The sequence below is a fragment of the Pezoporus wallicus genome, unplaced genomic scaffold (genome assembly GCF_028554395.1).
Source record: "Pezoporus wallicus isolate ANWC-B61680 ecotype Strahan unplaced genomic scaffold, APGP_CSIRO_Pwel_v1 contig_227, whole genome shotgun sequence".
Classification (NCBI taxonomy): domain Eukaryota; kingdom Metazoa; phylum Chordata; class Aves; order Psittaciformes; family Psittacidae; genus Pezoporus; species Pezoporus wallicus.
In genome coordinates, this window is record NW_026635704.1 from 16,711,257 (window position 1) to 16,734,015 (window position 22,759).

The 22,759-nt window shown below is 40.4% G+C and overlaps 1 protein-coding gene across 2 annotated transcripts in view; it reads right to left on the reverse strand.

Moving 5' to 3' along the window:
• ATP6V1H (ATPase H+ transporting V1 subunit H) overlaps positions 1-22,759 on the reverse strand; it is a 286,404-nt gene that overhangs the window by 25,781 nt on the left and 237,864 nt on the right. Inside the window, exons 2-8 of one of the 2 annotated variants that reach the window (XM_057397784.1) lie at positions 19,473-19,599; positions 11,092-11,194; positions 9,535-9,624; positions 5,327-5,440; positions 4,328-4,432; positions 3,394-3,447; positions 601-698 (exon numbers count right to left, since the gene is read on the reverse strand). In XM_057397784.1, coding sequence (XP_057253767.1) covers positions 601-698; positions 3,394-3,447; positions 4,328-4,432; positions 5,327-5,440; positions 9,535-9,624; positions 11,092-11,194; positions 19,473-19,576 — 668 coding nt within the window. In that variant the 5' untranslated portion in view covers positions 19,577-19,599. Of the gene's footprint in view, positions 1-600; positions 699-3,393; positions 3,448-4,327; positions 4,433-5,326; positions 5,441-9,534; positions 9,625-11,091; positions 11,195-19,472; positions 19,600-22,759 lie in introns of those variants that run through there. The other variant, XM_057397786.1, reaches the window with a different exon arrangement.

Below are 22,759 nucleotides of genomic sequence, written 5' to 3' on the forward strand. Positions count from 1 at the left end.
ACACGTGACCATCATTTGAACTTTCACTTCATAGACAACTTCTGATTTTTCTCCATTTCAGCATAGGGGGTATTTTTTCCACCAACCCAAATAGAGGCACGCACAACAGAAAAGTTACATATAGACAAGCATTTCTTAAATAGGGTGACAACTTCCTATTCTTACGCAGAGCTATTTATGACGATAATTACCTACTTGAAGCCATTTGAATTAAAAAAAAAAAAATTTGAGCATAGCTCTAGAACATGTTTCTCCTTTCACAAATATTTACATACTGAACTCCAAACTGAAAGACAAAGATTAGCAGAAACTCATTAGTCCTTACTCAAATAATAAACAAAGAACCTTTAGCTGAAGACAAACAGTTATACTTCTGTTCAGATATTTATTAAAGCAGTTCTCAGTCATTCCTCAACATTGGTACCTGTATCTGCAAGTTTCATTTGTCTATTTGATTTTAGTAATGTTTGAAAACAAACAGGCTTTGTACTCAAATAGATCAGCTGTCTTTTGCAAGAGAGTTCTATTCCAAAAGAGGTCACTGGGAAATGTGCTATTGTGTGTGTACGTATATCCGTATCAATTGAAATACATGCTCACCAATTTACTCCATCTGCTTCTACCCACGCAAAGCGATACTCATTGACCCTGAGCATCAGCTGTAGACATCCAGCAACACATTGTACATACTGGGAACTCTAGGTGAAGAGAAGAACATATCACTTCTTGTAAGAAGAGTTAGATAATAACTACCAAAGTTCAGTTTTCCAGACTGGGCTTTACTGGCATACTTCAACATGCATTTCTCCAATGACATTTCCAAGTCAAACATGCTCACTCTTATTATAATGCTTTACATCCCTCTATTTAAAATAAATAAATAAATAATAATCTCACAAGAAAAAGTGGGAAGTAAAACATAAATGAAGAGTTTTGAAAAGGAAAGAAGCATTATGCAAGTGATACCATTTTATATTACCATAACAAATTTTTATAACCCATTTGAATATGCCTTCTTGCAGTATCTATGAATGAAGGCTGTCTTCTGTCTTCACCCACCGAGTCAATTGTTATTCTATTGAGCAAACTTTGGGAAATAAATCAGCAAGCTGGTTATCAGTTTGAAGAAGTTTACTAGAAGTCATTGTAGAAAAATCGGTGTTGAACTCAGGCTCTTCCTACACCCATTCTCCAACACAAAACAGCAGTGGTGTCATTACAATTGTGTATCTTCCTATGTGTGTGCCAAACCATAAGTACCATGCTTATCATAATGAGAGGTGTATTTATACAAAACAAAACACCATTATAAAAATGATTATGCAAAATCATCCTCAAAGTTTAGCTTTGCATTTTATTTTTTTCTTCATTAAAAGCTTAGCATAGTATATCGTGCTAAGAAAAGACAAACTTTCCCATTAGGAAAGCATGAAGATGCACCACTGCACTCTATTTTCATTCAGATTCCTACATGAACAGGCACTAGAACAGAATCATTAAGCAGCTTTTCATCTTGAAAAGCATTCCTTTTTTTTTGTGCAGTAATACAGAAAATGGGCAGCACTTCAAAAATGGGTTTTGACCAAAACATTGTCCTCCCACTACAGCAACAGAGATCCCAAGGCACAAGCAAAGCAGCATTTTTTTATTTGTTCTCAGTCAACTTTTGACATCATCTTCACCAATACTCAGATTTGCTGCTGATAAAATATTGTGGTTTGTTTTTTTTTAACTCTATAATCCTTTTTCTTTACTAAGTGTCTTGAAAATCTTATGGTAGATCACTCACATAATAGAAGGTCAAGCCTTTCAAACATTTAACGGAGTGAAGAAGTTAGGCAATACCACATGAAAAGAAACTATAAATAAAATTTAAAATATAAAGATTAACTCATTCTGTGTCTCTCATCAGAGATTAAGACCTTTACGGAAAACCTCAGTTTGAACATCTAGGCCCAAATCATCATACAGAACATCCATTTTCCTGGGTTCACTCTCACATACCATACAAATTAACCAGCTATAAATATACAGGTAGCCCTCCCACATCAAATAATGTATTAATTTATCTGCATCACTAACTTGTGCACTACTGACTTGGAGCTTTTTTTTTAAAGAGTCTGTCATAAAAGCATTCTCTTTCAATACTGTTATAATTAAAATTTCATAATAGATCCCAGCCCTCATCTCTTGTGTAAAATGCTACAACTGCAGCTGTAATTCACTCTGAAATAAATTAGTCAGGACCTGCTTGGGAATCCTGCATAAGCTACATCTGCAATCAGAACACTAACAAAGTCAAAATAACACATACCCAACTTAATTATCCTAGAACATACCTGCACTATCAGTCCTGCTGCTTTGGAACCCTGCAGTGGTACAGTTAGAAGAGCTCACAGTTCCATAGCAAGTGGTGTTGCATGCTGTAGAACTATTTACTCTTTTAAGGCTGTATGACCAACGACTGCCAGCCTAATGAAACCTAACGGTTCTGCGTGCTATTCTGTACATGAAATACTGAAATACTTCAACTCCTATGTTCAGGCCACAGTTTTACCCCTTATCCAAGGTCATGCATAACAGCCTTTCATCTTTTCTATTTTAAACTCCAGTCAGGTGGCAATTCAACTTTAAAGCGATGACTACATGTAGAAGAAAAATTTCAGGTTCATATTTAAGTCTTCTGAAAAACTGAACACTTTCAGGTTGCAAAAGGAACAAGACCAAACTGAATTCTACTCAACATTAAACCACAATAAACCACCTTGCTGTGCCACAACAAAACAGAAAATCCAGTTACGATGATCACTTGTGCTTGTCATCCTGCTACAGTTCATTTCCAAGCTCAACCACCATTATAACTACATAAAATTTAGTACAAATAAATACCAAAAAAGGGCTGTTTTCACCCAAATTCAAGCTATTTAAATATGAAAAGCTTACAGCTCTGAAAGCACTCTTGCCATTTCATGCTACACTGGTTGAGGGGCAATGTTAGCTTTTAATATCTAACGTGCCCTTTCTAAGTTCTTCACATCACAAGAGCTTCTTAAGTGTTAGGTTTCTTCTACAAGTTAAAAAGTTCAGTGCTAAACAGAGAGTATTTTTGAAATATTGAATTAATTGCATTTATTTTTTCAAGCTTTAAAACCTCTACGGTTTTAAAAACCCAAACCCATCTGGAAAATGCTTCCACTGCCAGCATTCTCTGAGAAATCAGTATTTTAAAAGTACTTTTGTTTCTTGGCGCCATCACCTGGCACTCTGTTGTTGTACAGTTCTGATTCGAAGTACTTTCTATTACAGACACCAGAACAGCTCTGCACCTTCATCTGGTGAGTCGATATCACCTGCCCAAAACAGCAAATTGACATATGTCAAAGATATACTCACATCAGTTGTGGAGACTGCTCCTGCTTCCACAGAACTCCCTGTACCACGCAGTTTCTAACAGAAAAAATTAAATTTTAAAATCATGCTTACAGAACAGTTGTCACCAAGTTTCTTTCAACTCTCCAATCTCTCTAGTCATAAAAATATTAAGAATCTAATAGATTCTTTTCCTGTGTAATATATTATGATAATTTACTGTATCGAATTTCCACACACAAACCATCGTGTCTAGAAGAATATGCTTGGACCCAACCCTGGTATATCAGAATTTTTATTTATTTGTGAATTTACTAAAGACTTTTATCCATTTTCATCTTAGAATTTGAAAACTCTTCTCTTTTGCTATGACACTACCTTAAAGAATGACAAATCACTGGGTTTTGATAAGGATTGAAGGCAAAATCTCCAAAAATAAATATAAAGGAGAACGATTCATCCTTGAAACACTAACCAGCAGTAAGCAGCTCATACTGCTTACTTATAATCCAAATAAGTCAGGATTTCTTTAGTTTCAAGAGACAGGACTGAAAATAAAAGCTTTGTCCTACAGTAAATTGAAAAAAAGTTTTGATGTTCACTTCCTGTTGCCATGTGATTTTTCTTCCCAGCAAATAGCTCTGAGAAACAAAACAATACAGGGATACAGAAAACCTTCAAATGTTTCCTTGGTGTCCAGGGAAAAAAAAAGGTTAACCAACAGAAAAGACAAAAGACCTTAGTTTTTAATTCACATTTCAAGAACTGGAGTAGAAAATGCAAAATATTAAGTTAAAAACTATGTGTTTGAATAAAGGATATTTAGCTTTAAAAATGACAAAGTAAAATTTCATTTTAAAAAAAAGAAAAGCCAAAAATATGCCTTATTCACACATCTATATTCTTGAAGAAAGTCTCCAAGGTCACTGTACTGTTTAAACAGGAGTAGTTTTTTTACCTGTGAGCTGAGCTGAGTTTTAATCCAGTTGAAATAGTAATTCAAGTCACTGCCTTCCATAAGTTCCCTCCCCCAAGCAGCCAGTTTGGCAATAATTCTTGCTGCCTGAAAAAGAATTCAATAAACAGATTTTTCAAATGCAACAACTTCAGGATTCAATGAGAAGTCCTATAAGCTCTGGAAACTAAGTTTTTTTCATAGCAGACCACATGATGTTGTGGTTTAGACTGGTGACTGAACCAGTGCTGATGACATACCACTGTGCTGAGCAGTACTCGAACAACATCAAGGACTTCTCCGTTTCTCACTCTACACTTTCAGTGAGTAGATAGGGGTGTAAAGGGGATGGTGACAACCAAGCAGCTGGGAGGGGACACAGTGGGAGAGCTGACCAATGAGTTATACTAGTTGGGCATCAGTCTGCTGGTGCTGTGTGACTGCTTTGCATCACTCCTTTCTGTTGGATTCACTTCAGGTTCCACTCCCTCCCTTCTTTCCCCTTCACTCTTTCCCCTAACCCTAACCCTAACCCAGTACACTTACAAACCATATTCAAGTAGAGTTTGAGTGGCACTGTACCAGTTTGAGCATATTAGAGAATAAGGTTAGTCAAGATAAAGGTATTTCCCTTTCACAGGATAAGAACTTAAACTCTAATATTTGTACAGCATGAGGAGCACTGGTAGTTATGACAAAACTTATTTTTCTAGTTATGTCTTACTATGTTTAATTAATCCCAAAATCCCTGCTTTTCTAAGCCTTTAAAACCTGCTTTGACCTCCCAGAATAAAAAACAATGCCAATAAACAACATAACTTTTCTTTCTAAAATGTGGCCAAGCAAAGCCTGCATCACCCACATACAGCTCATCTAGACTGCAACAGGAAAAATTTCTACTCCAGGCAGTAGTTCAGCTTCAAACTCCAAAAGTCTCCTGAAGAAAAATAAACACAGCATTTTTCTCTACCATCTTCAGGAACAGGTTCATTTAAAACTTACCATATGCACAGTGAAAAGATCTTGTCGATTCAACATTGGGAGAAAATAGGACCACGCAGTGTTTTTGCCACGTTTTGCATAATCAAAGAAGACAGAAACACGCTGATGATTTTCCTGTAAAAATGGGGAGAGACTTGTAAAAGCATTCAACATAAAGTATTTGCTTCTCTGTGTTGGCACACATTACCAGAGTGTATCCTGGCTTGTAACAGCCCATAGTTATTTTTCAGACTGACAGTTGGATACAGTTCATTTCAGAAGTTCACCGCTAAGATTAGACATTTGGGGCAGGGAAAAAACCTTTAAAACCCTAGTTAGATTTCAGCACTCCAACACCTGCTTGAGTAACAATGGATATATCCTTTTGATGAAGCAAGCAGAATGAGAGAAATGAGAGAGAAGCTAAATACTGTCATTTGCCAGAGGAATACTACTCTTCAATCAATTATGTTTAATCAGGTCCATACAAAGTTTTCCCCACATTGCTACTTCCACACAAAAGCCTGTTCAACTTGGCTGTGTATGCTACAAAATCAGAGATGTAAGCTAGTCCTTCCTCTCCATTCCTCTCAATAGGAAGTGAGCTCTTCTCTACCAGAAGAGGCTGCAACTGATTCAGCTGTTATCTCAGGCAACCTGCATACCTAGGAGAGGACATAGCCACCAGAACTCTGCTCTCCAAGGCTTCTAGACTGAACCACAAGAGACCATTAAGCACCTGAACCTGAGCACTGTGCAGTTTCCTCAAGCATCTCTCCTAATAACCACTGTGATATGTAGCTATTACGGTTCCCCTTAAAGCAGAACAAAGAGGCCACGCAAACCTGGAGGAGGAAGAGGAGCTCTGCTACTTCCTAATAGCCTAGAATACAAACAGTCTTCCAGAAAATCAAATACCTGGATTACCTCTTTATCTCGGCATTCCCAGTAAGCTTTAATTCTTAACAGAATTAAAGTTAGGCTACTATAGCCAAGTACACAAGTCCTGAATCACTGTAATAGAAAAACCCACAAGAGAACAGTATCTCAGTCTCCACTCCCTAACTAATTTAATTTTCAAACTCCTCTAGTTGCAGGGCTGTCCTCCATCTATTCAGCACCGTATTATTAACTTCATGGGCCAAGAATCAGCTAGGCAAGCCTGCTTGTTGGAATATTATCCATTAAGCACAAGATGACCTGAAGGTATTCATGCTCCAAACACTGTCATCTTACTAAGCATGAGTTACCAACAACCCTTCACTGAAAGCATCAAAGTTACTGCACCACATGGGCTGCAAATTGCTGTCCTGATCACTGACTAGGGAAGATGAGGTGTCACTACTTATCCAACAGTCATAACCCCTACAGTGATTAATGCTCTATACGGCGGGTGTCAAACAACACTCAATCCCTCTCAAAATCTGTTGTTCAAACAATGAAATTAAAAAAAAAAAAAGTGAGATCTCAAGAATACAGGGTCTTGGTGGAAAGCATCTGCTCTTTGAGTGCCAGTCTGACAAAAAATGGAAGCTCAATCAAGTAAATCACTATTAGCATCTACACTTTTGCTACACAGAGTCTAGCTAAAAAGATCAGAAATAACTAGATCAATGAGTTCACTTTACAACATAACTAAGCAGGAGACATATCTGGAAGCAGAAAAGCTGAAATAACTTCAACATGTTGTCAATCAGAAGACTAGTTTGGTTTGCTGTTAAGGTGCAGGGCAAAGACAGGACAGAAGGAATGGAGAACTGCCTATGGCCCTGAAACACACAAAACTGCACCTTCCTAGGCAGCTCATGACTGCACCAATAAAAAGGAAGTCCTGAAGCTTTCACATCAGCAGTTGAATAATTTAGCGTCTGTCATTTCTGAAGAAGCACATGAAGCTCACTTGGGTGGTACTGCTATCTGCACCAACTACACCACAGGTTCTTAAAGATTTCGTAAGTAATAGACTGCAGTGTGATGGGATCACTAATCCAGAGAAAGTATTCCAAGTGTTTATCATATGAATAGAATAATTGTTTCCTCAGGGACTCCAGTATGCTAACACTCCACCTTCAGAAATAAGCAGAACAGTGATATTCTTATAAGGCAATACCACATTAATTCCACTTCTGCCAGCCTCCAAGAGAAATCTTTCCTAGAACAATGATCAAATCTGTAAGTAGCACTGCTGGAACAATCCTAGACATCTAGACAGCTTCTGTGTGCTCAAAACACAGTTGATATGATTTTTACACCTCACAGGAAAAGCATAGGAAGGTAACAGAAGAACCACAGTCACCATCAATACAGATAAAAGCTGGATATTGTTAACCTGTGATAGTTTCTAGAAGTTTCAGCTATCAAAAGTAGCTTTCAAATATTGTTTGTCTCATGAAACTGCAGTGAACATCCTTGCTCAAAATAATTTCACATGAAGAGTCACTGGCACCACGAAAGACCACTTCCCTGAATAATTTCTCACTTGAAACCTTTGTGTGTACTGAATTCAAACTACTTGGGCAAAGACAGGAGACTTCATATCCACTACTGTGGATTCTTCTGCCCAGGCAGTCTGCAGAGACCCCCACACTAAACTCAGAGTCATTGGTCAATATGCTGCTTTCTGACAAGAATGTTACACCTTGAAATTGTGCAAGCAAGTCTCCATAAGGAATCACTGACAGCATGTTCCACCATCTGAACATGACCAAAAGAAAATAGAAGTCTCACTGCAGTTTTGCCCCATGGAGAGATGGAGGGTTAAGAAGCCCTGGGATGGTGCCATGCAGATGCCTGCACACAAGCCCTCTTGCTCTGCCAGCAGCAAGATATCACTGAATAATGAAATTATACAGTGTTGCAAAAGCCAGTGCAGCCTTCCAGACACTGAAGCAGAACTCCTAAAGTGAAAAAGACATCCAATTTCAAACAAAAGAGAATACATACATCCATCTCTATTCTCCTGACAATTTGAAGTCATTATGTTTAACATTAAGAATGCCACACATGCCACTTCTGTGGCTGGGTAAGACTGTGAACACAGAAATGTCAGTGCAGTCAAGAAAACATGTTCATTAGACACATATGCAGAATTAATAGGGCATATAAGAGATCACTCAACACTACTTTCCGTGACCACCTAGTACTAATGCAATTGTTCAAGAGTGGACCAGTGAAAGCCTTTATCTGTGGGGTATTAATTCTACAGGTCAGGAGGTTATCAGCTGTTGCATACTATAGCTACAGGCTATGTGCTAATGTCAAAGCACCTAAGCAAAGCAAGACATACTAACTTACAAAGACAGGCAACTGAAATGATTACTTGGTCATCACCGATATGTCTCACACAGAAAACAAGACCCATTCCTCACAGAAGTAACCATAATAAACAGTTTTCATACACGAAGACAAAGTCATTAAATGCATAAAACAAAAATAGGTACTCCCAACTCAGTCTCCTATCAAGGAATGACGCTAAGGCTCCCTTCTGTTTTTTCTGCTTCTTGATGTTTGTCACACTCAAGAAAAAATAAAGTCAAAGAAAAGAGGAAGAGGGTTAGAGTGACAAAGCTGCAGATGCGATTGCTCAAAAGCAGCCCTGAGAAGAAAGACTTGGGAGTGTCGGTTGATGAGAAGCACAACATCACCCAGCAATGTGTTCTTGCAGCCCAAAAAGTCAACCATAGCCTGGGTTGCATCTGAAGAAGCATGAGCAGGTTGAGGGAGGGGATTTTCCCCCCTCTACCCAGCTCTTGTTCCCATTTTATAACTCAACGATGCAGAATTTCAGAACATGTTGTCCTAAACAGTCTAAAGTTACACTGGAAACATGAAACTGCAGAAACTACATCTTGCTGAAGGTGGCCAAATTAACACCTTCATAGGAAAAGCTTCAACATCTTCAAATTAGAAGTCATACCCTATCTATACAACAAGAAAGGCTACAAATCATCCCTTAACATCCAAGTTTCACATGAAGCATGGTTGAAAGCCAACAGACAAGAATACAGGTATGTTTTATTTCCAGAATATGAACATATACATATTCACATAAGACTAATATAACCCATGCGACTTTAGGTCTAACATTTATTCTCTGAAGACAAGATCTGAAAATTTATGAGAATATTTTTAATACAGCATGACAAACATCTGAAGAGACCTGAATTAGGCTAAAAAAACATTCAAGCATGCATTTAAAGACTCGAAAATAAGACAGGTTATTGACCTACTTGCAGCATATCATCAACCATAGTCAGAATGTACTGAACCGTCTGTTCCTTGGAGATATGAGTCATCAAGTTTATAAATGTTTTAGCACACTAAAAAGGAAAAAAACAAAAACAAAAAAAAAAGAGACATTAAAATTTATATTAGCAATTGTCTTCATTCCTTTTGGTAATATAAACTAGGACCTCATTAATTCACAAGGAAGCCTTACACAAGCATTGAGCATCCCAACATTTTATTCAATTGCCATAAGAGCTGAATACATTTGACATTACAAAGAAGATTTTCTGTCATGTCAATCGTTACCCTTTACAAATTGGTTTACAGCTTTCAAATGAAATAAAAATACTCACTAGCAAAAGTCAGCACAGTGTTTTGTTGAAAGACTGATCAGAAAAATCTCCACCCCTGTTCTTTCTTATGGCAGCGAGAAGAACCAAATAAATTGACAAAACAGCAACAAACCCAGACATGGCGTAAGAAGGTTTCAGCAACTTGAGGGAGAGAAGACAGGTCACTCTTATCATGTTTACTCCTATGCCTTGTAGACAAACCCTTGCTCATATTTGAGCTGGTTTCTGCCTCCTGAAAAACTTTACAATTTCAGCAACAGGCTGATATAATAGGCTGAAACATTCACACTACCTTTTACACTTTCTCTTTCCCTTCACCACATTCAACTAAAACTGAAAGAAAAATGGAACTGAACTTGCACACTGTGGCATATCATGTACCCCATATTTGCTTTTATAACTATGCAAACTATGGTCCACTACATACCAGTCACACAATACAACCTCAGGGGGGAAGAGGGGAAGTGGAAGAAGAAAAACCACTAAACACACAGGCCTACATGGAACAGCCTAAAATTGAAGTAGAACAAAGAGCTCGGAAGTTCTGCATCTTGAGTCCATCTGCTACACCTCACCTTCCCCTCTGCCTCCCCAACCCTCTTGATCTCTGACACTGATAGAAACTCAGGCTTCAAGACTGACATTCCAGTGCTCCAAGTATTATTTAAGTGTCTTTGGGCATCCAGCCTGGACTCCAATAAGCCAAACGGCATGGGTCACATATCAATCTCATATCAACTATGTCCAGTACAGATACCTCCTATCTTACTGGGACTAAAATGACACCTACATTTAACTGAAGCTACCTCAGCAGTCAGTGAACTCTATTGCTAGAACCACATTATAACTGTTCAGCTAACTAAGAAGAAATCTCACTGTTAATAGCCATCATCAATAAGACATAAGGAAAAAAGCTCAAAATAAAAACATGACTCAAGTACAAGTGTGCATGATTAAGTAAAATGGGATGAGGAAAGACTTGAGCTAGCTTGTCCCACTACAGACTCAAAGTCAGATGACATTCAGTAATTATTTAATAGGTTTTTAAAGGAATGTCCAACCTGTATCGGGGGGGGGGGAAGAATTATAATAGCAAATTTTAAACTTCTTTCATAACATCTTAACCATATACAGCAAACAATAAAATAAGAGTTAGGAAATTTTCCTTCCATCTTCCTCCCCAGTAGATTATTAAAAGAAAGTTACTTGATTGCCTTCTGTTTGCAACAACTCCTGCTTTTCTTCTGGATTTCTTTTTTGTTCAAATCTTTGAATAAATTCACAGTCTTCACCTGAAATCATCTGCCCTCTGAAAAGAAGATATGAAACTGTAAGCAACATGAACCATAAGTTATGTCAAACTTAACAGCCAGGAGAGAGAACTGAGGGTATGTGAGAATAATAGCCCTGCTAAGACCAAGGTGGGTACAAGGAAGAGAAGAAGACACTGGGGCAGAGATACCCCTGCAGCCTGTGCTGCAGACCGTGGGCAAGCTAGGCTGTTCCCCCTCTAGCCCACTGAGGTCCACAGTGAAGCCGATGTCTACCTGCAACCTGCAGAGGTTAATGGTGAAGCAGTGGAAATAGTTGCAAGAACTTAAACACGCAAAGCTAGCATATTATGTGAAAAGTATAATACAGAATATGAATAATAGTCTAATCCAACCTGAATGAAGTGCTGAAAAAGAAAATTAATTGCTATTTTAAATTTGCCATAAGCACTGAAGAGACTTTTAAGGACTACAGAGAACTTGGTTCCTAATGTATTTTTAGCTTTCACCAATTATGACATTACAGCTTTCCCTGCTTGTTTAAAAAACGATATGCATGCAAGCTCATTCTAACACATATCAAGGGGGCTTGATGTAGTAAACTGCTGTGGACACCTATAAGATTAACAGACCCCTACTTGATCTTCTCTTTGCTGAGTTACTGCCATCATAGTACTATTTCAGAAAGCTGTTGACTCAGCTGAAGAGCTGGCAAAATACCATTGGGGTTTTGTTATAATACACAACTTACCATCGCAACAAATAATAAACTTGCCAAAACAGTACAGTCAGGTACTCTTCAGGTAAGAAAACTAATTTTAAACCAGGTAGTCATGAAAATATCCAAGACTTTAATAGGTGACTAGCTTTATTACTTAATACCAGGAGTGCTTCAGGAAAGAAGAAAATTGTGCATATCATCAATACAAAAGCCACAGGGGATGAAAGTATTGGACACTGCTCTGTTTCATTTATTTCCAAGACACATCTCCTCTTACATTTCCACTGAGTCAAATGCCCCTTCCACTTTTCAAAGCTATGTAGCACAGATTCTTTTAATCCATCTATTACTCTGGGTTAGTTCCAGATGTTCCCTAAGTAGAAGTTACATTAAAATCCTTGTAAACTTATCTGGTGGGAAGGCAGGAGGTGGTGGTGTTGGTTTATGGTTGGCTTTTTTGTTTGTTTGATGGGGTTTCTGGTTGGGTTGGTTTTTTCGTTTGTTGTTGTTTTTTTTAATTGACTCCCCTGGATTCTTGAAACACGGAAACATAAGCAAGACTTAAAATATGTTCTTATCTTTCTTCCTATAGTTATGTCTTGAGAATGGCCTCATCACAGAGCCATCTTTTACCTATTTACTTTTCAAGTAAAGAAGATAAGTCGCTCAGTACCATGTACACTATTTCTGTATTCCAGCTGCTTTATGAGAAATATCCTCACATGCACTGAGGAAAGGCATTTAAGACATCCCAGACGGAAGATTCAGAAAGACAGTGGTAAATCTTGACTAGTTTCTACCAAAATTTAACTAATTACAGATTAAAAATTAGCTAATGATAACCATGCTGCTACAACAAGCCTTTTAGATTGACTTGTGTTCTTTCCTGCCTATTACAGATGGATTTCAATAGTTGCTGAAAGATGAGGATATTTCATCTGCCACAAACGTAGACTTAATGTTCCATAACTAGAAGTCTTCCATGTTTCAATCAATGCTGGCCAAGCCAGGGACTCCTGGATGATATTGATGTGAAAGTCACAAGATGAGCTGCTTGTTTATAAGAATATTGGCATTTAGAAACTACTTCAAAGATGACATAAGGTGAATCCTTCATTTTCAGCTTTAATTCTTGAAAAAGCCTCATCACAGGAAGAAACATGCTTCTTTATAACCAGGTTATTAGAAGAGGTCTGCTAACTGTCAAGGTAAACAGCTTTGAAGTTTTCACTTTCATCCTACATTAGACCACAAGGAAAAAAAAAAAAACAAAACTGTTGGGATTGATGTTGCCTTGGGGGGAAAAGCTGTTAGGGTTACTCTTTATTGCCTTCTAAGTGCCATTCAAAAACACACTTTCCAAACTAGACAAAACAGCACAAGGGATTTGACAGCTTTGTAAACAAGCTGTTAATATTTTATCAGGGATCTCATACATCTGATTAATAGTTTTAGTAATTTCAAATGCATTTCATCTCCATTAACATCAATTTAAAACAAAAAACTGATTATGTAGCAAACCTTAGCAACCAAATGAAAGAAAAAAAAGCAGAGCAGCCTCTGACAGCTGGCACCAGCTAACTCATACCATTACACATTTTTCTCACCCCGTCTTCGAAGAGACAGGAACTTCCCAGCACCTCTAAGTAAACACTGGAAGAAATAACAGCATCCTTCCATCCCTCTTGCTAATAACCATTTAGTTTCCTATTTTCCAGGATGTGCCTACACAGTCTTTTGTCAACAGATAAAAGTCACTTTGACAGAGCTTCAGTTGTCTGCATATAACATTTTTCATAGATTCATAGAATAGTTAAAAGTTAGAAAGGACCTTAAGATCATCACGTTCCAACCCCCCTGCCATGGGCAGGGACACCTCACACTAGAACAGGTTGCTCAAGGCCCTGTCCAACCTGGCCTTAAACACTGCCAGAGATGGGGCAGCCACAAATTACTTGGGCAGCCTGTTCCAATGCCTCACCACCCCCACAGTAAAGAGCTTCTTCCTTATATCCAAACTAAATCGCCCCTGTTTAAGTTTGAACCCATTACCCCTTGTCTTATCACTACAGTCCCTGATGAAGAGTCTCTCTCCAGCACCCTTCAGATACTGGAAGGCTGCTATGAGGTCTCCACACAGCCTTCTCTTCTCCAGGCTGAACAGACCCAACTTTCTCAGCCTGTCTTCATACAGGAGGTGCTCCAGTCCCCTGATCATCCTCGTGGCCCTCCTCTGGACTTGTTCCAACAGTTCCATGTCCTTTTTATGTTGAGGACACCAGAACTGCACACAATACTCCAAGTGAGGTCTCATGAGAGCAGAGTAGAGGGGCAGGATCACCTCCTTCGACCTGCTGGTCATGCCCCTTTTGATGCAGCCCAGGATACAGGTGGCTTTCTGGGCTGCCAGCGCACATTGAAGCCGGCTCATGTTCATTTTCTCATCAACCAACACCCCCAAGTCCTTCTCTGCAGGGCTGCTCTGAATCTCTTCTCCACTCACCCTGTAGCTGTGCCTGGGATTGCTCCGACCCAGGTGTAGGACCTTGCACTTGCCATGGTTAAACTTCATAAGGTTGGCATCAGCCCACCTCACAAGTGTGTCGAGGTCCCTCTGGATGGCATTCCTTCCCTCCAGGGTATCAACTGAACCACACAGCTTGGTGTCATCGGCAAACTTGCTGAGGGCACACTCAATCCCACTGTCCATGTCAGCAACAAAGATGTTGAACAAGACCGGTCCCAACACCGATACCTGAGGGACACCACTCGTTACTGGTCTCCAGCCGGACATTGAGCCATTGACCACAACTCTTTGCATGCAGCCATCCAGCCAGTTCTTTATCCACTGAGTGGTCTACTTATCAAACTGATGTCTCTCCAATTTACAGACAAGGATGTCGTGTGGGGCAGTGTCAAATGCTTTGCACAGGTCCAGGCAGAAGACATCAACTGCTTTGCCCTCATCCAGCAGTTCTGTAGCCCCATTATAGAAGGCCCCCAGATTGGTCAGGCAGGATTTACCCTTAGTGAAGCCATGCTGGCTGTCACCAAGCACTTTGTTTTCATGCGCCCTAGCATGGTTTCCAGGAGGATCTATACTATTATCTATCTGTACACTACAGATTACAGGACTGTAGACATGGAGATTTTAGACCAGGAGTCCTGTAATCACATTTTAAAACTCTGTGAGGGCTATTAAGGCCTGCCTTGAGAGCACTAGCTACAGGAAAGAAAACTGAATCTGTGTAAGATTTAGAATGCATTAGTTTGTCAGACTACAATTTTTAAAACCTTTTGGTCTCTCAAGATGATTCAGAAACTTGTGATTCCTTCTTTTTATTATGCATTTCCTCCAGTAGCACTTGTTCCTTTTTTTGGTTGAATGATTTAACAAAAGCCATTCTGAAGGTTAGGGGGCTTTGATTGTTTTTTAATTTGGGGGGTTGTTTGTTGTTAATATTTTTAAAAATTGACACCTGCAGCAAATATGAAACTCTTTATGATGACATCATAACAAGGCATAATTTCTTTTATCCAGGTATTTACAGAATTTTTCATGTACCTAAAGGGCATTCATTTTATCCAACTGCTCAACAGTTTTACCATTACAAAATCAAGACAGTAAAAGAGACTGAATGTACTCTACAAGACTAGACCAAATTAAAAAAATAAAAATTAAAAATAATAAAAATAAAAATAAAAAAATAAATAAGAAAACCACACACATTACCACTGAGAAAGCTTCTTTCTTCTAAGATAAGACTGGATTTTAAAGTCCAAGATACTTTAACCCACTTTAGAAAGTTCCCCCACTCTCAAGAAAATAAAACAGGCATTTTAACATCAGAATTCACAAGCATATATGTAAAGTAGTTGAAGACACATGGAAAGCTACATACAAGGTGGTCATCAGGTAGTTCACCTGATTAAAAATGAAACATTGTCATGCTGTATACTTAGAAAACCAACAGTGCATTCAAAGGTAGGTTGAACTCTGAAACAAGTTCACTTTTTCACAGAACTCAGTTACTACTCTTAGAAAACAAAAGCAAATTTGCTTCAGGCAAACTAACACACTCTCCCAAAGACATTCAGATACCAGAAGGCAAACGCTGAAAGCAACCACACAGTACACAACAGCAACCCACTGCATTTTCAACTAGAAGAAGGCATCGATACCTCTAAACCACTAGAAGTCTCGAGATCCAAAGGCATGAAAGTCTGTACAGAATGGCCTTAACTACATGCTACATGTAGTTTCCAGAAGATAAGTAGACCTACACATCACCTTCCACTGTTGCATGTTCTGATATTTTTTGTTCCCTCAGACACATACCCTAACTGGAATTAAACACAAACAAAGTGTTAATTTTAGCATTAAAAAAAGTGGCAAGCAATGAACACAGTGGCAAACTGGTAAATACATAGTTGCCATACCTATATCTGTCCCTTTTGCGCCAACAGCATACACAGAAAATACCTAAAATCAGCATTGTGTTAGCGTAGTTTGACATTTAGTTTACAGTTATAACCTTCAGAGATGGAATAAACAATATGCCAGTTAATCTTTAGCCTGAACTGACTCTACAAGAGCAGTCAGGCTACTATAGTCTGACCAACTATTAGAAAGCCATTCTACTTTTGCATTGAAGAACAGAGTGGAAAAGAACTTCAGAATGCCTTCCTGTGCAAATCAAACTCCAATGCTGTTGTGACAGATGCAACTTTTAAAGCATCTTTATACACATACAACTGGCATAGCTAGATTAAAAAGAAAATAATAATACTTCATTAGAATTTCTTGTGACGTTCTTTGACTCCAACTACATTAAAAGCTATCTATAGTTTAAGGAACAAAATTATGCCATGCCTCAGTTCATGTATTAACTAAAAGAAAACAAACATATTTCCTCTAATGTAAAAACATCTGAAGACTTAAAGTACACCCCCATACACTTATACACAAGCTTGTTGCACTAAATGCATACACTGCTAGAACAGAGGCTCAAAAGAAAGCAAGAGAAGTGTCCTTCACAATCACCATCTTCATTCTACTCCATAGACTAGAACAAGCCACTCTGACCTGCCCCTAACAGGTACATCAGAAGCAAGAAGTTTCCACTGCTTTTTATCATAGAATGTTTTGGGTTCTAAGGTACCTTAAAGACCATCTAGCTCCAGCCCCGTGCCATGAGCAGGGACACTTTCCACTAGACCAGGTTGCTCAAAGCCCCATCCAACCTGGCCTTGAACACAAGGGACGGGGCAGCCCCAGCTTCTCTGGGCAACTCGCGCCAGTTCCTCACCACTCTCACAGGAAAGTACTCCTTCCTAATATCTAATCTAAATCTACCTTCCTCATTTTAAAGCCATTTCCCCTTGTCCTATCCTTACAGGCCCTTGCAAAAAGTCCCTCTCCAGATTTCCTGTACATCCCCTGTAAGTGCTAGAAGGCTGCTCTAAGGTCTCCCCAGAGCCTTCTCTTCTCCAGGCTGAACAACCCCAATGCCCTCAGCCTATCTCACAGGAGAGGTGCTCCAGCCCTCTGATCATTTTTGTGGCCTCTTCTGGACTCAGTCAAACAGGTCTATGTCCTTCCAGAAATGAGTCAATATAGCTGCACTACTGATTTATTAATAAATCGTTTAAAGCCCCAGCCTCAAAGACACCATCACATCCAAACCTGCCCATTGTAAGAAGAACATGTCAAAAATCAGGTATAATTTTACTTCCTCCTTAGAAGAACCAAAAGTTCCTTTGATGTTTTATAATAACTAATGATAAGGAAACTCCTCAGCCAAGGAACTATAATCTTCACAATGCTCTACAACCCCTCTGGGACCACTGAAGTTCATCCTAGAAGCTGCCTTAGCCAGACAGCCAGGATGTTATCAGTACATACAAGAGACAATCATTTCAGAGCAATAATAAACAGAACACACTGTCATTGACCTAGAAAGGGCACCAAGCACTGAACAGTCTCACAGCAGGATAACAAACACTAGCCAGATGCACTACAGTAGAACCCAAAACCTGGCTAACTGATCAAAGATAGGAAGTAACTACTATATACTTCTTCCATAGGTTCCAGAACAAAAGTCAAATTCTATTTCTAGAGTCAAAAAAAGAACCATCAACCCTACCTCCTGGTCAAAAGAAGTTACATAGAAGTTTGCTGACAAATACGTACACAAAACTCCCCCATCCTTATTCAACACTAGAGAGCGAGCCCCAAGAATGAAGGAAAATTATAAATGGTGACCACATAAAGCACAGTCAAGCAATTAATACTACATATATATTCAAAATACAACTCCTTGCAAAACAGAACCATCCCTTATACTAATGAAAGCAGCAGATGAATCTCACCAGCCCTTCAGTCGGAACCACTAGAAAAGCAGTGAAAACCACTATCACATATTCGCTTATGTTGACAGTGCACAACTGTACTCCCAATTTCAACCTGATTAACTGCAAATTAGCAGTTCATTTGCCACTAGGACAGGAACAGCTGCTCAGTTTTCCTCAGGACACACTTCCAACCAGATGGATACAGGGCACACAGTAACAACAAAGCTACTACAAACTGTCTGAAAAGTGCTTAGTATCTGCCACTGTCAAGCTACCACAACAACCTTCCTCTCTTGCCTGCAAAGCCACTAATGTCACACTACAGACTGAACCAGGAACTGACCCATCTGAAGAACAGCCTATAAAAATGAAGCTGCAGCAGTAGATCAGTTCCTCAGTGCAGACTTATAATGCAGATACATAATCACAAAGAGGAAAAATAACACAGTTCAATGAATTGAATAGGCAAGACTGAGTTACACAGCACAGGGCAAAGTAGGTAGTCATTAGTAAGCTACTGGGTTTGCATTTCTCAGTTTGCATGTGTATGTTTTTGCAACTTCATTTTAATATATAGCATATTATGTATGTATCACAGCAGCCTGAAAAAAAAAAAACAAACTTTCTGTGGTTATTCTGTGTAACATTGATAATCACAAAGCATCATCAGAATGGTGTGTACCTCTAGAATCAAGATTTCTACCACTTCAGTTACAATGCAGCAAACACTGAAGTAATTTGCTATTACATGTGAGGTAATAGTCATTTACACTTTACCAATGTTTTTCGCAGGTACCTGTCATGAGGAATGCATGGCTGCAAGAAACTTGCATTTCACTTCAGAGTACAGAGGACTAATAAAAGCTTGTTTCTTCTCCTGCTGTTTCCCTACCTCATGCACGTATCTCTTTTCCTCAGCTTGTCCCTGTGTCCCTTTTGGACAATAGTTCTCTCACTACTCCCAGTGCCATTATATATATTCCAGGGTTTTACCACATATTCATGCCAACTTTTATTATTTGCTATTTGTGTTCAGTTCACAAAAGTTGAGTTCCCTTTTGGGCAATAAATCATAAGAAAATTTTCCCCCACCACTCAGATTTTTTCCAACTACTTCCATGGGACCAAGACAGAATGTTCCTCACTGTAACCTAATGTCCCAATGGAACCCAAAATATCAAAAAGTCTAACACTTAAGAAGGAAGGAGGGAAAATAAAATATGTGGAAAGGTTTCACTTACTGGAGATATGACTGCCAGTTTACTTTGTTTGCCCGAACTTCAGCAGCTTTGGCCGCAATGATGTTTGTTGGGACAGCAGCATCTACAGCACCTCGGATATCCATCTTAATTGGTAATCAAAATGTACCTAGAAATGTAAGTCAGATTTGAGGCCTCTTATTCAAGTATATAAAAGCAGAGTATCTGTCCAATATTTTAAAGAATAAAAATCAGTGTCCCATTCCCTAAAAATGTACTTAGTACTTTCAGAGAAAATAAAGGTTTTTGTAAAAAAATAAAAAATAAAAAACCAGCAACAATAAAAATTAAACAAAACACAAGTTATGTAAATTAAAATTCATGTTACATTGCCTAACAAGAAAATTCATGTCATCTCTGTACAGAAAGCAAACTGGAAAAGAAACAGGAACAGAAGCTGTGTCACCACAGACAGTGACCTTCACCACTCCTTTCTCCCTCCTTTATTGTTTAATCTCCTCCTGACTTTGATGCCAAAACAAGAAGTGTGTTTGCAGAGGCTGGAGCACCATCCCTTACAATCTAAACTGCATCAAACCTCTCCACACAGGCTATGTCCAGCCTTTTCTGGCTCCCTTCACAGAGGCAAGCAGGAGCAAACTGACACAATCTGCCCCATCCTTAACAAGCATACAGTTTGCATGACTGAATGAAACTGTAATTCCAACAGCAACAAAAAAAAGAAACTACCCTGAACAAATGGAGCAGCAGTTAAAACTACTTCTGCGAGCAGACATCCACAACAACGGCACCATTTACTGTGTCCTTCAACTGAACGTTTCCGGGCTCTTACCCGACCCAGCCAGAGTGGCTTAAATGCTCCTCGAGTCACAGAGTGGGGCAGGGTCGGTAACCCCGGCTGCAGGACTAAGCAATACTGAGGTCCGAGAAGAAGAGAGGCGCCTGGGACAGGCAGGAGAAAGACACTTGGCCCTGTCCTGCTACTCCCTGCAGCGTCTCACGGACACCTCCAAAGGGGCCCGTGGGAGCCCAAACCCTTAGAGAAGCTGCCGCGCCACGCGGAACCCAATAAGCCACCCCCGGCCCACCAGAGCTCCCCGAGAGGCAGTGCAGCGGCACATCCGCACCTCAGTCCCCGCGGCAGCGGTCACTCACCCCAGGGGGCACGCCTGCGGATGAGGGCCGTGGGAGGGAGGGAGGAAGGAAGGAGGCCGCAGCCGCTCCTTGGCAAGCCCACGGAGCCCACGTACCAAAGGCCCCGCCGCTACGCCTCACCGGGCGCCGTGCCGGGCCCCGCTCCGCTACGCAGCGGCCCCGCAGCCACCACCGTCATGTGACGCCGCTCACCTGACCACGACGGCAGCCTCCGAGGGACAGCGCGCCGCGCGGTGGGCGGGGTGGGGGCGGGTGGTGCAAGGCTCCGCCCGGAAGCGGTTAGAGAGGTCAAGAGCGTGCAGGGTTGGGGTCCGGTATGTGTCGTGTGCCTTGGCCTTGTGCGATTATACACACGTTTATAGGTATCTTTTATATATACCCACTTTTATACATATACACATACATGCATATATATATATATGTAGTATGCTGGGCTGCGTTAAAAGAGGAGTTTGTTCAGCAGGTCAAGGGAGGTGATTTTCCCCCTCTACTACACTCACATGGGACCGCACCTGCAGTACTGTGTTCAGCTCTGGGGCCCCCAACACAAGAGGGATGCGGACCTGTTGGAGCTTGTCCAGAGGAAGCCACAAAGATGCTTAGAGGGCTGGAGCACCTCTGCTGTGAAAACAGGCTGAGAGAATTTAGGTTGTCCAGCCTGGAGAAGAGAAGGCTCTGGGGAGACCTTAAAGCAGCTTCCAGTACCTAAAGAGGAACTACAGGAAATCTGGAGAAGGACTTTTTGCAAGGACCTGTAGGGATAGGACAAGGGGGAATGGCTTTGAGCTGGCAGAAGGTAGAGTTAGATACTAGGAAGAAGTTCTTCCCTGTGAGGGTGGTGAGGCACTGGCACAGGTTGCCCAGAGAAGCTGTGGCTGTCCCATCCCTGGCAGTGTTCAAGGCCAGGTTGGATGGGGCTTTGAGCAACCCAGTCTAGTGGAAGGTGTCCCTGCCCATGGCAGGGGGTTGGAATGAGATGAGCTTTAAGATCCTTTCCAACCCAGACCTTTCTATGATTCTATGAGTATGTACTCATACCTGTATACATATAGTTTTATATGGAGGTCTGATCCCATCCTGAGAAGACTGATTGCAGGACACAACGTGTGGGTGCCTATTTGCCAATAAGAAACAGCTCAGTGTTTCCACAGAGAACACAAGGCTAGCTGAGAAGGGCTTAGAAGCTCTGCTCAGGGCAAGCTCCTGCAGCCACTCAGCGCTTCTCCCTGTTTCCCACCTGGGCGAGGGACCGCCAAGCTTGTGACAGAGGCCCAGGAGGGGAAGGGGCCACGGAGATGGCAGGCAATGCCCCAGGCACTGAAATGCCTCCTTGGGCTCTGCATTCTTTTATTCCAGTTCCCAGTGTTTTCTTGCTTTCTGCCTCTTGTGCTGCAGTGGGGCGAATTTGCTCTTTCCTACAACTGGAGAGCAGGCAGGAGTTCCTGAACCCCCGTTTCTGGTAGGCAGGTCTGACTGCCTGTGCTGTGTTGTGGTGTGCCAGGTCTCACAGCCTGCAGTGTCACACTTCTTCCTTATAGCTGGACAGGGTCATGCGCTGGGGGCACACCATTTCGTTCTTCCCAAGCCATATCTCGGTGGGAAATAGACCCTGGACAACCTCTTCCTTTTGTAAAAAATGACCTACATATGTTGAGCTTTGTCTCTATAAGCAAAAGGAGCAGGAAACTTTTCAGACTAAAAGCCCAAGTGTTTCAGAAACCACAGGCTTATGCTTCCATGTTTCTAAGAAAAAACATCTCTCTGATTTCAGTTGCTGAGTGAAGTTTTCCAGTCATACTGTGATGAAGTGCACAGACACACTACTCCTAGTCAGAAATGATCCTGAAGGGTAATTCTGCTAACATGTAAGGAGGAAAGGCAGGGGAAAGAGAAATAGATCGAGGAGTTTGATTGAGATAGCCAAATATAGATAGCCAAATATAGATAGCCAAAATAGAGTTCCCTAGAGAGGTCTACAGTTAAATTGTCATTTTGTTATGGTCTTTGTATTTTCCAGGACATCCATTTAGGGGATACACTGTTCTTTAAATTATACCTGCACAGTACCTTTATCGGTGTTTTTTTTTAATTCAAGAAGGAGTTTCATTACTGTGCCACTGATTAATTATAATTAGTTCTGGCTGAACCCAAGT